The 13158-nt window shown below is 42.3% G+C and overlaps 1 protein-coding gene across 3 annotated transcripts in view; it reads left to right on the forward strand.

The window, feature by feature from the left end:
- Positions 1–13158, forward strand: part of GARNL3 (GTPase activating Rap/RanGAP domain like 3) — a 160561-nt gene that overhangs the window by 73623 nt on the left and 73780 nt on the right. For all 3 annotated transcript variants that reach the window (XM_007471720.1, XM_007471719.1, XM_007471718.1), the window contains 2 exons: positions 1568–1642; positions 11910–12009. In XM_007471720.1, coding sequence (XP_007471782.1) covers positions 1568–1642; positions 11910–12009 — 175 coding nt within the window. The remainder of the gene's footprint in view (positions 1–1567; positions 1643–11909; positions 12010–13158) is intronic.

Genomic DNA, 13158 nt, shown 5'->3' on the forward strand with positions numbered 1-13158 from the left:
CATACTCTGCCACGTGGCTCAAAGTCCCCAAGCAAACAGACACTCATGCAGGACATTCCCAGGGCTTAGGGATCACCTAGCAGGAGCTGAGAGCAAAGGTCAGACCTCTCTTTGGGCAAATGAAATTCTTTGCTATGTAGCCTCTATTGCCCATCTTCAGTCTATCAACAGTGTAATGATCTGATGATCTAAAAGCTAAACATATACATAAAAATCTTCTTCGTAATTGTTTTTAGAAATTATTTTGCAGGATATAGGTTAGGTATACATATAAGTTAGGACCTTATCATGGACATTCCATGGAGGAGGGCTAAGGAGGGTAGTGGTCAGATGAGGATAACAGGCTTCCGGAATCTGACTGCCTGTGTTCACATCCCAGGCCCACCACTGACTTAGATGTAACCTTGCCTAGTTATTTTAACCTTTCTCTGCCTCAGTGTCCTCACTCATAAATGAGAATAATGATAGTACCTACTTTGTGTTGTTTTTATGGGAATTAAATGAGATAGCACATGTTAAGGCCAGAGGAGTGCATGGCATGTAGAAGCTCTCAATAAAGATTAGATACTGTTATCTTTGTATTTATCATGGGAAAAGTTTATCAACCTTTTTCAAACAATTTTCCTTAGGAAAAGTTGTAGAGTTTTTCCCTGAAATTTTTCCATTTATTTTCACACTTTCGTATCTCTGAAACACGAGTAAAAATATGAGATAAACATTCTTAAGAAATTGTGTATCATTTTACTGGGTAAGACTTGAGAAGTACCCCTCTGGGCAAGTGTGTTCTAATGGGATTTCTGGGATATGGAAATTTTTGGCAGATCTTTTCTGCAAATTTGTGGGCAGATTTAAAAGGTTAAAAAAAGACATGTCATTTTCCTAAGTTGCTACTGAGAAATCTAGAAGATTTAAGAGAAAGTAAGTTAAATCTTGAGTCAGTGATTTTAGGACTGATGCACCAAGCACTGATTTCTTTTTAACTCATCTCTTTTTAGCACCGAGCTCCTTGAATGGAGACTGCCTATTTGCAAGCATCGCATTGCTGCAGCTAAAATACAGTCTGGCAGCCTTGGAAGGGACTAATTGGCCTTTTGGAAACTGTTTGAAACTGAATGAAGCACAAGAGCTTTCTGTGATGTTAGTAGAGCCTCGAGTTTCTGCCAGCCATTAATTATTTTTTAGGCTTTCCTGTGAAGGCAGCTGAACTTGAGACTTGGCTTTCAGTGTTGCCATCTGTGAGCTACGCTTGTCCGCGTGTGACGTGGTTTAAGCTTGCAGGGAGCATCACCTCAATGCTTCAGTATTGGAATATGTTCAAATTTAGATTTGATGCTCTTGTTTTCCACTCTTACGGGTTAGGTGTTCCTCACTCTTCAGCTTCCTAAAGACTGTGGGGCCCACCTGCACGAGGGCGTGGCTGATAGAGCTTCCAAGAGACTGTTAGCTCTAGGCTGGGCCCTCCAGCTCTCCACTGGATTTGACTCACTCATAGGCAGATACAGACAGATGGAAGGGGCATTGCAAATGGTGACCCAGCTTTCTAACTGAGTGCTCTTTTGTCCCCCAGCTTATTTCTAGTGATGCCGATGGAGCCATCCAAAGGGCTGGAAGGTTCAGAGTGGAAAACGGCTCTTCAGATGAGGTAAGGAAGTCTGTATCATCACCAAGCACACAATCACGGTGCCTGTGATACAGCCGTGAGCAGCTTGTGACCCTCTTTCCCACAGAAGACCTGCCTAAATGGAGCCCAGGAAGGGGTCAGAAGGGCTCTTCAGAGTTTTGCTTGAAGCAAACAGGAAGGGAAAGTGCCATCATTCTTTGTATGGAAGGTGCTATTAATAGAGTGACGCGTACCCTTTGAAAGATCTGTAATAAAGCCAGGTAGACACGTGAAGGTGGTCTGCCAGCAATGGGACCAAAGACAAATTCACAGGCACAGCACCCTTTGTGAATGGCCCCTGGAACCCTAGCTCTTACCCTTTTCCAGGCCTGTAGGCTTGGAACTGCCGTGTGAGCGATGTCAGGGGCCAGGAGAGAGATGCAAAAAATTACTGTGATTATAAAATATTGTCTTTATTCAGAGAAGACACCAAGAAAGGAGGCCATTCCTGTCTGCCACTGCTTGGGCCCAAGCCCTTTTTCTGGGCTCTGCTGGTCAGCCTCGCCATAGGCCACAGGGACTCGCCTTGCTGGCCTTTCTTTGTTAAAACTTCCACTGCCCGCTCCATCCCTTGGAGTCTACCCCCAGAACTGCTGAGTGCTATCTAAGCCCCCCAGTTTTTTCTTCTTTGCTGCTTCTCTGAGAGGCAGCCCATTGCAATGCTTCAGCACCCCCAGCTTTGGCATCAGGCAAGCCTGGGTTCAAGTTCCAGCTCCCCCACCTCTTGGCTGTGCGACCCTCGGCAAGTAATCAGCCTTTCTGAAGCCCAGATTCTTCATCTGTAAGGAGGAAACGGTCTTGGGATTATCAAGAGGATTCAGTGAGCTAAGCTTTTAAAGCTATTAGTGCTCTGCCCAGTGTATAGTGAGAGTTCAGTGAGCGAGAGCTGTAATAGTAATAATGGTTGTTGTTGTTCCCATAAGTGGTGCTGTATGGCCAGCCTTGCCCTCCTGACCACTTCCTTAATCACCTTCTTGGTGATGGGCTGTGGATTTAACTTGAAAGCCACAGCATTCAGGAAGTTGTTGCTCATCTTCACCTTTGCCTTAACTTAGCAAAGCCCTTCACCCAGACGTGGTACCCTCACCATTGCTGTGAGGCAAAGGGGGCAGTCCCACCTTGGGCTGGACCCCTGAATAGGTGCCCACATACTTCTTATCCAGAATAATGACAACTGACCTTCATAGAAGAAAGAACTCCCAGGGAAATTTGCTTCTGAAGCTTGGAAACAGCCCTCCCCAAATGGTCCTGCTCCTGAGACAAGACAGTCTTATCCTCACAGACTCAAGCAGCCAAGGGTGTCCCAGGAGCTAAGTCAGGAGCAAAAGCATCGAGTCCTCATTCTCCAGTGTTCAGAAAGCTAGCAGCCGCCAGGCCGAGTATCTACTTTGAGCACCTAAGTACCGAAGATACCAGAGGTTGCTATACCTCAGCACATCTTTCTGCTACCAAAATTTTACAGAACTTCAGCCCAGCCTGAAATGAACAAACTGTACTGGCTTTCCCCACCCCACATAAGCACAACTCTGGCCCCTGCCAAGACCAGTGTCTAGAGGAAATCCACAGCTCCCCAGAAAAACATAAATGGAGCCTTCATGCAGTCCTAGGATCACCACGCACTTTGGTTATCAAACACTCCTGCCTGGCCCTGTCACCTGGCCATGCCACATGGCAGAGGACAAGGTCAGGGAGTGGAAATCACCTGTGGTGGATCATGGACAACAGTGGCTCCAGAGTCAGGCTGCTGGGGTTCAAATCATGGCCCCACAACTCACCAACAGTGTGGCCATGGGCGGTTCACTTAACACCTTTAGAACCATTTGGTGGAGTTACTGATTTAACAAATCCTTGTGGTCTGTTGCATTCAAAACACAGTCCTGTCTCAGATTGCTTCTGTGGGCTCAAATACTGTTTTAAATTTTGTTTCCACCAAAGCCACCGAGCATGAGTGCTCCATTGGAGCACCTTGGCTGGGTTTTATATCCATGGTCTTCAGTTAAAAGCTCTGGCCAGGGCTTCCCTGGTGGCGCAGTTGTTGAGAGTCCGCCTGCTGATGCAGGGGACACGGGTTCGTGCCCTGCTCCGGGAAGAGCCCACATGCCCCGGAGCGGCTGGGCCCATGAGCCATGGCCGCTGAGCCTGCGTGTCCGGAGCCTGTGCTCTGCAACGGGAAAGGCCACAACAATGAGAGGCCCGCGCACTGCAAAAAAAAAAAAAAAAAAAAAAAGCTCTGGCCAGTGCCAGCGCCCAGCCTGGTGTAAGACCGTGGAGGAACATGAGACTCAGAGGAAAAGAACCTGGCTTGCTCTGAGTTTGTTAAAGCAGTTAGTGCATTAGAAGGCTCAACACGCTGCTTGAAGTTTTTCAAACCCATGAACAAATTGCAAAGCAATTTCATTACTGAGTTATTTTTCCTTTTATCATTGCATTGATACAGTATGGATACTAGACCCTTATCAGATATATGATTTGCCAAAATTTTCTCCCATTCCTTAGGTTGTGTTCTCAGTTTCTTGACTATGTCCCTTGAAGCATAAAAGTTTCTTAATTTGCTAGTATCTAGTTCATCTATCTTGTCTTCTGTTGTTTGTGCTTCTCCTAGCGCATCTAAGAAACCATTGCCCAACCCAGGGTTGCTTGGTCACTTTTTAGAGTTTACTCTTCCCTTCGGATAAAGTCAAATTTGTCTTTTATTTCTTTAAACATAGTCAGTATAATGGTTTTATTATCTGTGACTGATAATTCCAATATGTGAGGGTTTTTGTGGCCCTCTGCCTGTTAGATTTTTCTCCTGGCATGTTGTCATGGTGTACTCTGCTCCTCTGTGTGCTTGGCTGCCTGATTGTGTGCTGTTTGTTGTTCTTGAAAATGATTTTTTTAGGAATAATATAAGGCTTAGGATGCGTTGCCTTTTGGTACCGAGTGTGATCCTGTGATTTATAATAAGAAATACATATTTGGTCTTCGTACCTCTTCCTGGCACCGAGCTCCTAAAACCCTTGGAATTTTCTAAGTAATGAGAGTGATCATGGTGTCTTTTGTTATGTTAATAAGCGACTTCTGGAAAGCCCCTAAGTTTCCTAAGGATGGGGGCTGGTCACCAGAAGAACCAACCACGTGATTAGAGGGTAAGCAGTCCGACCCCAGCCTCCTGGGAGGGGAGAGGGGCTGGAGAGTGAGTTCAATCCCCAAAGGCCAATGATTTAATCAGTCGTGCCTGTGGGATGCAGCCTCCATAAGAACTTGAGAGGGCAGCATTTAGAGAGCTTACAGATGGGTGAACACCTAGAGATTCCAGAAGAGTGGCCGGCTTGGAGAGCATGGGCACTCCACACCCCCTCCCACATCCACATACCTTGCCCCGTGCATCTCTTCCATCTGGCTGTTCCTGAGTTATATCCTTTTATAATAAACTAGTAATCTAAGTAGTCAAGTGTTTCTCTGAGGTCTGTGCTTTAGCAAATTAATCAAACCCAAGGAGAGGGTCATGGGAACCTTCAATCTATAGCCAGTTGATCAGAAGCACAGGTAATCACCAGGATTTGCAGTTTTCAGCGGAAGTTGCAGACGTCAGAAGCAGTCTTGTAGGACTGAGCCCTTAACCTCAGTGGCACCCAACACTGTCTCCAGGTAGACAGTGTCAGAATTGAGTTGAATTACAGGACACCCAGCTGGTGTCGGAGAATTGCTTGGTGGTGTGGGGGGAAACCACATATTAGAATTGGTGTCAGAATCAGAGGGAGGGTTTGCATTTGCTTTTGCCAGACACCTTTAAACTAAAGTCCCAGCTTGAAACTTTTTAAACCCTTTAAGCCAAGATACAGGATGGAGCTGCAACTTTACGTGAAGGCTGGCTTGTGGTCACAGCACCTCAGAGACACTCCTCCACTCAGCACTGTGGCAGGTTTCCTTGGAGTCTTTGGGGTAGAGGTGGTCTCTTCCAGTTCACTCTTTTCTTGAATGTGTAACCCTTTGGGGTCCCAGCTTAATGTGGGGTGGGTCTCCTATAGAGAGACACACCCTGAGAGGGCACATTCTTTGCCCTCTTGCCTCTTGAGGTCACCAAAACCCAAGAGTAATTTTGCCAGGATCGATAGATATATTCAAGCTAAAGAGAATTTCCATGCTCCACTTACCTCTCCGGGTTCCCACTTGCCTTTGTTTTGACTGGTAATTCCTTACTATCTTGTAAGCTCTCCAGTGCTTTTAAGATGACGTTAATATTTGTCTAATGCTTTTAGTTTCTTCAGTGGGAGGTTTGGTCGAATAACCTAACTCACCATTACCAAAAATATAAGTTATATCAGGAGCGCTATTCCTATAATACATCAAGTCATTCATTCAACCCACATGCAGGATCACTTCTCGGTGCCAGACAGGCTGAGCGCTGGTGATGCGGGAATGAATAAGACTGCTGACTGCTAAGGTCCCTGCCCCCGTGGGCTCACAGATGGGCAGGAGAGTGGTCAATAACTAACACAGATACATAGGATGATTGCAAATTTTGGTAACTCCTGTGGAGAAAACACACAGGGAGTGTGTCATAAGGATGTCACGGTGAGGCCCAGGCTCCGAGCAGTGCTTCTCAGACTGTGTGTGGTGAAGGGCCTGCTTTTTTATTTCCAATCTGTTGCAGGACTCTCTGTGGTCCTACTATGTATGACCGGTTTGCAGCACCCCCTCATACAACTCACTACCAAATTCAGTAACATCCGGATTGGTCTGGGTTCTGTTTAGGGAAGCTAATCCCCTAAGACTTGCTCTCCACTGCTGTCTACTTCATCACAGACTGTTGGCAGATCAGCACCCACTGTGGGCCACACCTTCCTGCCGTAGAGTTCATCTAGGCCCATCCTCCATCCATGGACCACACCTTCCTGCCGTAGAGTTCATCTAGGCCCGTCCTCCACCCAAGGCATGAACCCCTGCAACAACTTTGCCAACAGTTAGCTCCTCTGTCCCTGCCTGAATATATCTCCAGTGATGGGAAACTTGCTCCCCCCTTGATAGGTTTTTTCCTCAGGACACCAACCAGTTCCATCACCAACTAAGTCCCCTACAATTCCGTTCAATCCTGACCGTAACCACCTGGAGCTAGCGTCAGACTCCACTGGTTTCAGGCTCAGTTCCACACGCTTCCCTCAGGTGTGTGAGGTACCCACACCTCCATCTAACTGGGCTACAAAGTTAGGGGTTCCCATAACCCCCCTCCTCGGGTTCAGTAATTCACTGAAATGACTCACAGAACTCTGGAAAGCACTTTACTTACCATACCCATTTATTACAAAGGATACAACTTGGGAACAGCCAAATGGAAGAGATGCAGAGGGCAAGGGATGGGGGATGGGGGCACAGAGCTCCCCTGCCCTCTTTGAGTGCACCACCCTCCCAGCACCTTGATATAGTCACCAACCCAGAAGCTCACATGGGTATGGTTGATTAATTCATTCAATCTCCAGCCCCTCTCCCCTCCTGAAAGGTTGCAGGGTGGGGCTGAAAGTGCCAAGCTTCTAATCAAGCTTGGTCTTTCTAGCTACCGGCCCCATCCTGAAGCTAGCTAGGGGCCCACCGAGAGTTGCCTCATTGGAGCAAAAGATGCTCCTGTCACCCTTATGTCTCAGGTAATGCCAAGGGTTTTAGGAGTTCTGTGCCAGGAGCCAGAGACAAAGCCGAAATATAAATTTCCCATTATACCACAGCCCTAAAGTTACTTCCATTTTTCAGCGTCTCTCATTTCTAGAAAGTTCTTTTTATTGGACAGAACTCATCTGTCTATATTTTCCACTCAGAGTTTCTATTTATGGTTTCTGGAGCCCATAGTGTAAGGCTGAGCCTTCTTCAGCATGATAGGCCTTCAAGCATTCCAAGACATCTGCTGTTTTTCTCCTAAGACATAGACTCAGTTCCACTTATCATCACACTCCCTGCTGCTCCTTGGACACATGTGAGGTGGTTAATGGACCTTCTAGGTGGAAGTGCTCGGAAATGAACACCTGGCTCCAGGTGCGCCTCACGGCCACAGAGTGAGGCCGGCTCATCCCCTTCCTTGCTGTGCACACACTCCTCTTTTCATGAAGCCCGAGGACTCATTACGAACCCATGATATGCTACCCCCAACTCCAGTCTTTTTCACATGTGCTGTTATTTAGCTGTGAGGCAGCATCATGGTATAGTGGAGACAATTTTGGAGTCAAGAAAACCTGGGTTCAGACCTCAGCTCTACCACTTACCAGTTTATAACTCAATGTCACGGAGCCTCAATCTCCTACTGGGTAAAAAAGAGAGAGAATTCCTACTTTGTAGCACCTGGCCTTCTCCACCCTTTACTTGTACAATTTGTATTTGTACCTAAATGTAGGATTCTGCAATGTCCACACTGAATTTAATCTCGTTAGTGTGTCCTGTAATTGCTAATTGTCAAGAGGTTTTTTTTGACATCTTGATTCTGTCACCTGTCCTATTAGCTAACCCAGTGAGAATCTTTATATTACCTTCAGATGTGCTTATCCTGCCATCTGTGTGCTCATTCAGATTATTAATTAAAATGACTGTGACCCTCAGGTAGATCCCTGGAAACCTCCCTTACAGCTCACTTGTATGTATCAATTAGTATATGGTGGAGCAGAGGGGACGATCTTTCAGCTTTTTATAGATCTCTTCCTTAGCATGGGGAGGATTCTCTTACACACTGTTGGGGGACATGTAAATGAGTTTGGGGAAGGCAATTAGCAATCATTAAAAATGTGTATACCATTTGGCCAGCAGTTCTACTGCTGGGATGTGTATTGTAGTGTTATTATAAAAAAAATAAAAACACTTGGAAACAACATCAGTTTCCATCAGTAGAGGAATGATTTTGAAAATTATGATTTAGACACTGGAATGCTTAGTAGCTGTTAGAAAGAATGAGGTACAGGTAAATGTAATACCATAGAAAAACATTTACCATACAGTGCTAGACATAAAAGCACGTTCCAGAATGATTTGTATGATATCATCCCATTTCCTTAAAAACAACAAAAAAGATAAACTTGCTTGTCAATATTCAAGAAAATTTCCAAAAGGTTACCTAAGAATTTAATAGTAATTGCTTCTGGAGTGGAAATGGGAGGTCAGGAAGGAAGTTAGAGGACCTTAATTTTCTACCCTTTTATGTTTACATATTTTACACATCTATACTCAACAGAAGTGTTTAATTTTTTAAAAAAAACTATGTAGTTGTTAAAAGGAACAAGGTAGATCTGTAAGTACTAACAGAAATATTTCTAAGATTTCTTTTTTAGTGAAAAAATAAGTTTCAGTGTAATACCTATAAATCTATCCCATTTATGAAAACAGATTATGTGTGTATATATACATATGTATGTAAATATATGTATATGTATGTGAATGTGTATACATATGTATAGACACATTTTTGTAAATGCATAAAGAGACCTGGGACTATCCAAACCAATCTGGTAACATGGTTATTATATGGCAAGGAAGTAGATTAGGACATGGGGGTTGGGGGGAAAAAAAACATTTTAATTTTTGTATGATTTAACTTTTTTCAACCAGCTTATATTTATATTTGCAATTCAAAATTTTTTAGTTTTTTTTTTGAATCCATCTTCTTTATTGTCAGTGTTCTTTCAGCAATTTAACCTAGAAAGTGAAGGAAAGTCAGTTTAAAAGCATTCATTCATTAATTAAACTCACTCTGGAAGAGACTCTGAAAAATCACAAGCATTATATAAAACTATGGATCTCATTTGTAGCCTGAGTGCTTGTGTTGTGTGGACTCCCTGCTTAAAGTCAAATATTAGAGAACATTCAGATAAAATGGGGGTGTTATACATGGATTTTGATTAAATTCTATTCACAATATCCTGGCCATATACAGTCTTCATCCTTCACATCCCGCAAGTATAAATGTGGTTAAACAAAACAAAACAAGGAAAGCAACAAGGAGCTTTTGTGGGCTTGGAATTTGATGCAGAAATGCTTCAGGATTTCTCAGTCTCAAGACTCATTCAACCCTGTGGGCATGTTCAGGCACATCTGAAGCATAGAAGAATTTGAGTTCATTACTGCATAATACCTTTGAGCAAATGATTACCTAAAAGGGATAAAATTAGTATGGATGTTTGCAGTGTTAAACTTTGATTGTCTGGAAAATGTGCTCATCAGAATATTTCCTCCTAACATTCTTGTTGATGTCAAGTAAATACTGTGTTCCTGTGTAACTGTCACCTTAAAATGCTATAGGAAGTTTCTGTATCTTTGAAATCCTCTATAAAGTAGGCCATACTTAAAATAGTTAGGATTTATGGTGGTTATGTAAGAAGATACTCCTATTCTTGGGAAATACACATTGACGTATTTAGGAATAAAGGGCTATTATTTATGCAATTTAGTCTTAAATGATTCGAGAAAAAGTGTGTGTGTGTGTGTGTGTGTGTGTGTAGAGGGATAGAGAGTAGTGAACAAGTGAATAATGGGATAAAATGTTAGCAGTAGGTGAATCTGGTAAAGGGCATACAGATGCTTTTTGCACCTCTCTTATTCTTGCAACTTTTATGTAAGTTTAAAATCACTGCCAAATAAAAATTTATATATATGGGTGTGGGTGTGGGGATATATATATATATATATATATATATATATATATATATATATCTGTTTTTTTTAAAGTCAAGAAAATTCAATAAAGGCACAATAATACTAAAAATTTTAACCTACTTTTTACCCCTTGATAGATTAAAAAGGCATGACATTAAATAAAAGACTCAGAAATATATATATATATATATAGCTGATTTTTTTAAAGTCAAGAAAATTCAATAAAGGCACAATAATACTAAAAATTTTAACCTACTTTTTACCCCTTGATAGATTAAAAAGGCATGACATTAAATAAAAGACTCAGAAGATGATGTAATGGTTAAGATTTAAAAAAAGAAAAAAAACACTCTGACATTGCAACTGATTTGTTTTAGCTCCACTGCTTATTATTTCTGCAACCTTAGGCAACATACTTAAATTATCTAAGCATCAATTTCCTCATCTGAAAGTAAGGGGATAAATTCGACTCTATCTCATGAGTTGGTGGAGATACTATGGAGATAATTCATGTAAAGTGTGCAGCCAAATACCTGGCACTTAGAGCTCTTTCCGTGAACATCATTATTTCCAGAGCAATGAGAAAGACAGAAAGCATCCTAATTCACTTTATAAAGTAATATAACCCTGAAAGCATGACAGAAATATATACTGAAAAGAAACCTACAGATTCATCTCACCAACAAATGTGATACGTCAGTCATTTTTTTAAATCCAGCAACACAGTATATCAACAGAATACCTATAAGGGTGTCTTCCAGAAATCTAAGAACCATTCAGTATAAGAAGAGCCAATGGTATAATTTATTACATGACTATGATTTTCCCCATTTAACCTATTTGCTAAATAGTTGCCAAAAAAAGAGAAAAAAAAAGCTTTCGGTAAAATTCAATATTCATTTCTGAGAAAAAACCACTTTATAAGCTTGGAATGGAAGGAGACTTCTTCAGCATGATAAAGAAACTGACCACATGCATCCAGTAAATCACTAGAGGAATGAGAGAAGAATGTTCCAGCAGTCGGTCTTACACACAGGGCACAATGTAGATGTCAATGGAGTTTCAAACTGTGTATTCAGTATGATTCCATTTTGGTAAGGGAAGTCCATATGTACGTGTAGGGGAAAAATTTGAGGAAACCATATCAAATCGTTAATAATGATTATATCTTTGGAAAGAGGATTCGGATTATTCATTATGTTTATCCATGTTTTCCACATTCATTGAGTTACAGTAAATTTTTAAAATTCTACAAAGAATATGAACTCAAATAAGATGCTGCCGAGATGTGTTCCAGGTGAAATGTGCCTGTTACAGGGTAACAAACAGAAGGGCGTGCCTCTGCGGGCACCAACTCCCAAATGTGGTGGAAGCTTCAGCCCAGAAAGGAGAAAAACTTTAAACTCAAGTTAGAAATCGCTTAACTCACTGGTTCACCTGGTGCTTCTTCCTACACCCCAAGGACCTTCAGAACGTTTCTATGATGCGGATTTAGACAGGTGTCTTTTCTAATGAGAACATGTGGTTACAGCCCTGTTTGTACACTTTTAACAGTGACTTTTCTGGTTCTTTGGCATCTGGTTCATTGCTACCTTGTTTACTTTCTAAATAAGCCTCTTAATGGCATAACTTTGTTCCATTACAGAATGCAACTGCTCTGCCAGGCACTTGGCGAAGGACAGACGTGCACTTAGAGAACCCAGAATACCACACCAGATGGTATTTCAAGTATTTTTTAGGACAAGGTAATTATGTCATTACAGTGGTTGGGAAGAAAGGATATTCAGAATGAAAATTAGTGTTGGTATAATTTCTGGTACCCTATATGTGTGAAACTTATCAGTTTAGGGACACTGAGGTCAGGGCATTTCATTTCAAGGTCAGTTGTAAGCCTTGTAGATTTGTAAGCTTTGACGATTCAGCCCTAGTAGGTTTTCCTCCGTTTTAAATTTATTTATATTTTATTTTTTATTTTATATTTTTATCTTAAAATTTTTTATTTAGTTAGTTTTTGCTAGTTGTTTTTGTCCCTGGGCAGTTAAAGAGGATTAGACAGTATGAATGAGTGATTTGTGAGATGAGAAGAATTTGCAGGGCACAAAACAAGTTTAGACTTAACAAGGCACCTACCCGGTCTATAGTGGGCCTTGAACACTTAGTTCAAGGCAGTGAGGGGGAGAAACGATTCCCTGAGCTCCAGGGCCAATGCAGAGCAGAGAGGCATTACGCTGTAGGCTCTGGTGACCAGGGTTTGTTTATCACTTACCATGTGCCAGGCAATGTGCTCTTGCAAAGGCAGCTGTGATCCCTGCCCTCGTGGAGACTGTAGACTGTTTGAATCCTGGTTCTGCCGTTATCAACATAGGACCTTAACACTAGTTTCTCCCACTTCTCTCCCGTCTTAATTCCTTATCTGTAAAGTGGGGGCATTACTAGTACATACCTAGGAAGTTTGAACAGAAGTGTCAGTGAGGCACACTAAGCCTGGTGCCTGGCACATACCAAGAGCTATGTCATGAATAGTGATGTACATTTGAAGTGAAGGGCTCATGTGAACATATATGGAAAGGTGGAAAACAGGAGCGTGGTTAGCGACAGAAGGCAATGGGAATGGAAGAATAATCACTATGGCGGGATTAGAAATGGGTTAGATAAATTGCTTATCAGGCTAATGCATTTATTTATTTGTAGAAGATGTGATACTTGAGCTATAAAATGAGAGTGAGCAGACCCAAATGATGTCTTTTTAAAAATCGGATACTGTATTATTCCAAGAAGTTCACTTATTTGGCAAGACATATCTCTTTATAAAGAAAGAAATTGGGGGGCTTCCCTGGTGACACAGTGGTTGAGAGTCCGCCTGCCGATGCAGGGGACACAGGTTCGTGCCCCGG

The sequence above is a fragment of the Lipotes vexillifer genome, unplaced genomic scaffold (genome assembly GCF_000442215.2).
Source record: "Lipotes vexillifer unplaced genomic scaffold, Lipotes_vexillifer_v1.1 scaffold98, whole genome shotgun sequence".
Lineage (NCBI taxonomy): Eukaryota > Metazoa > Chordata > Mammalia > Artiodactyla > Lipotidae > Lipotes > Lipotes vexillifer.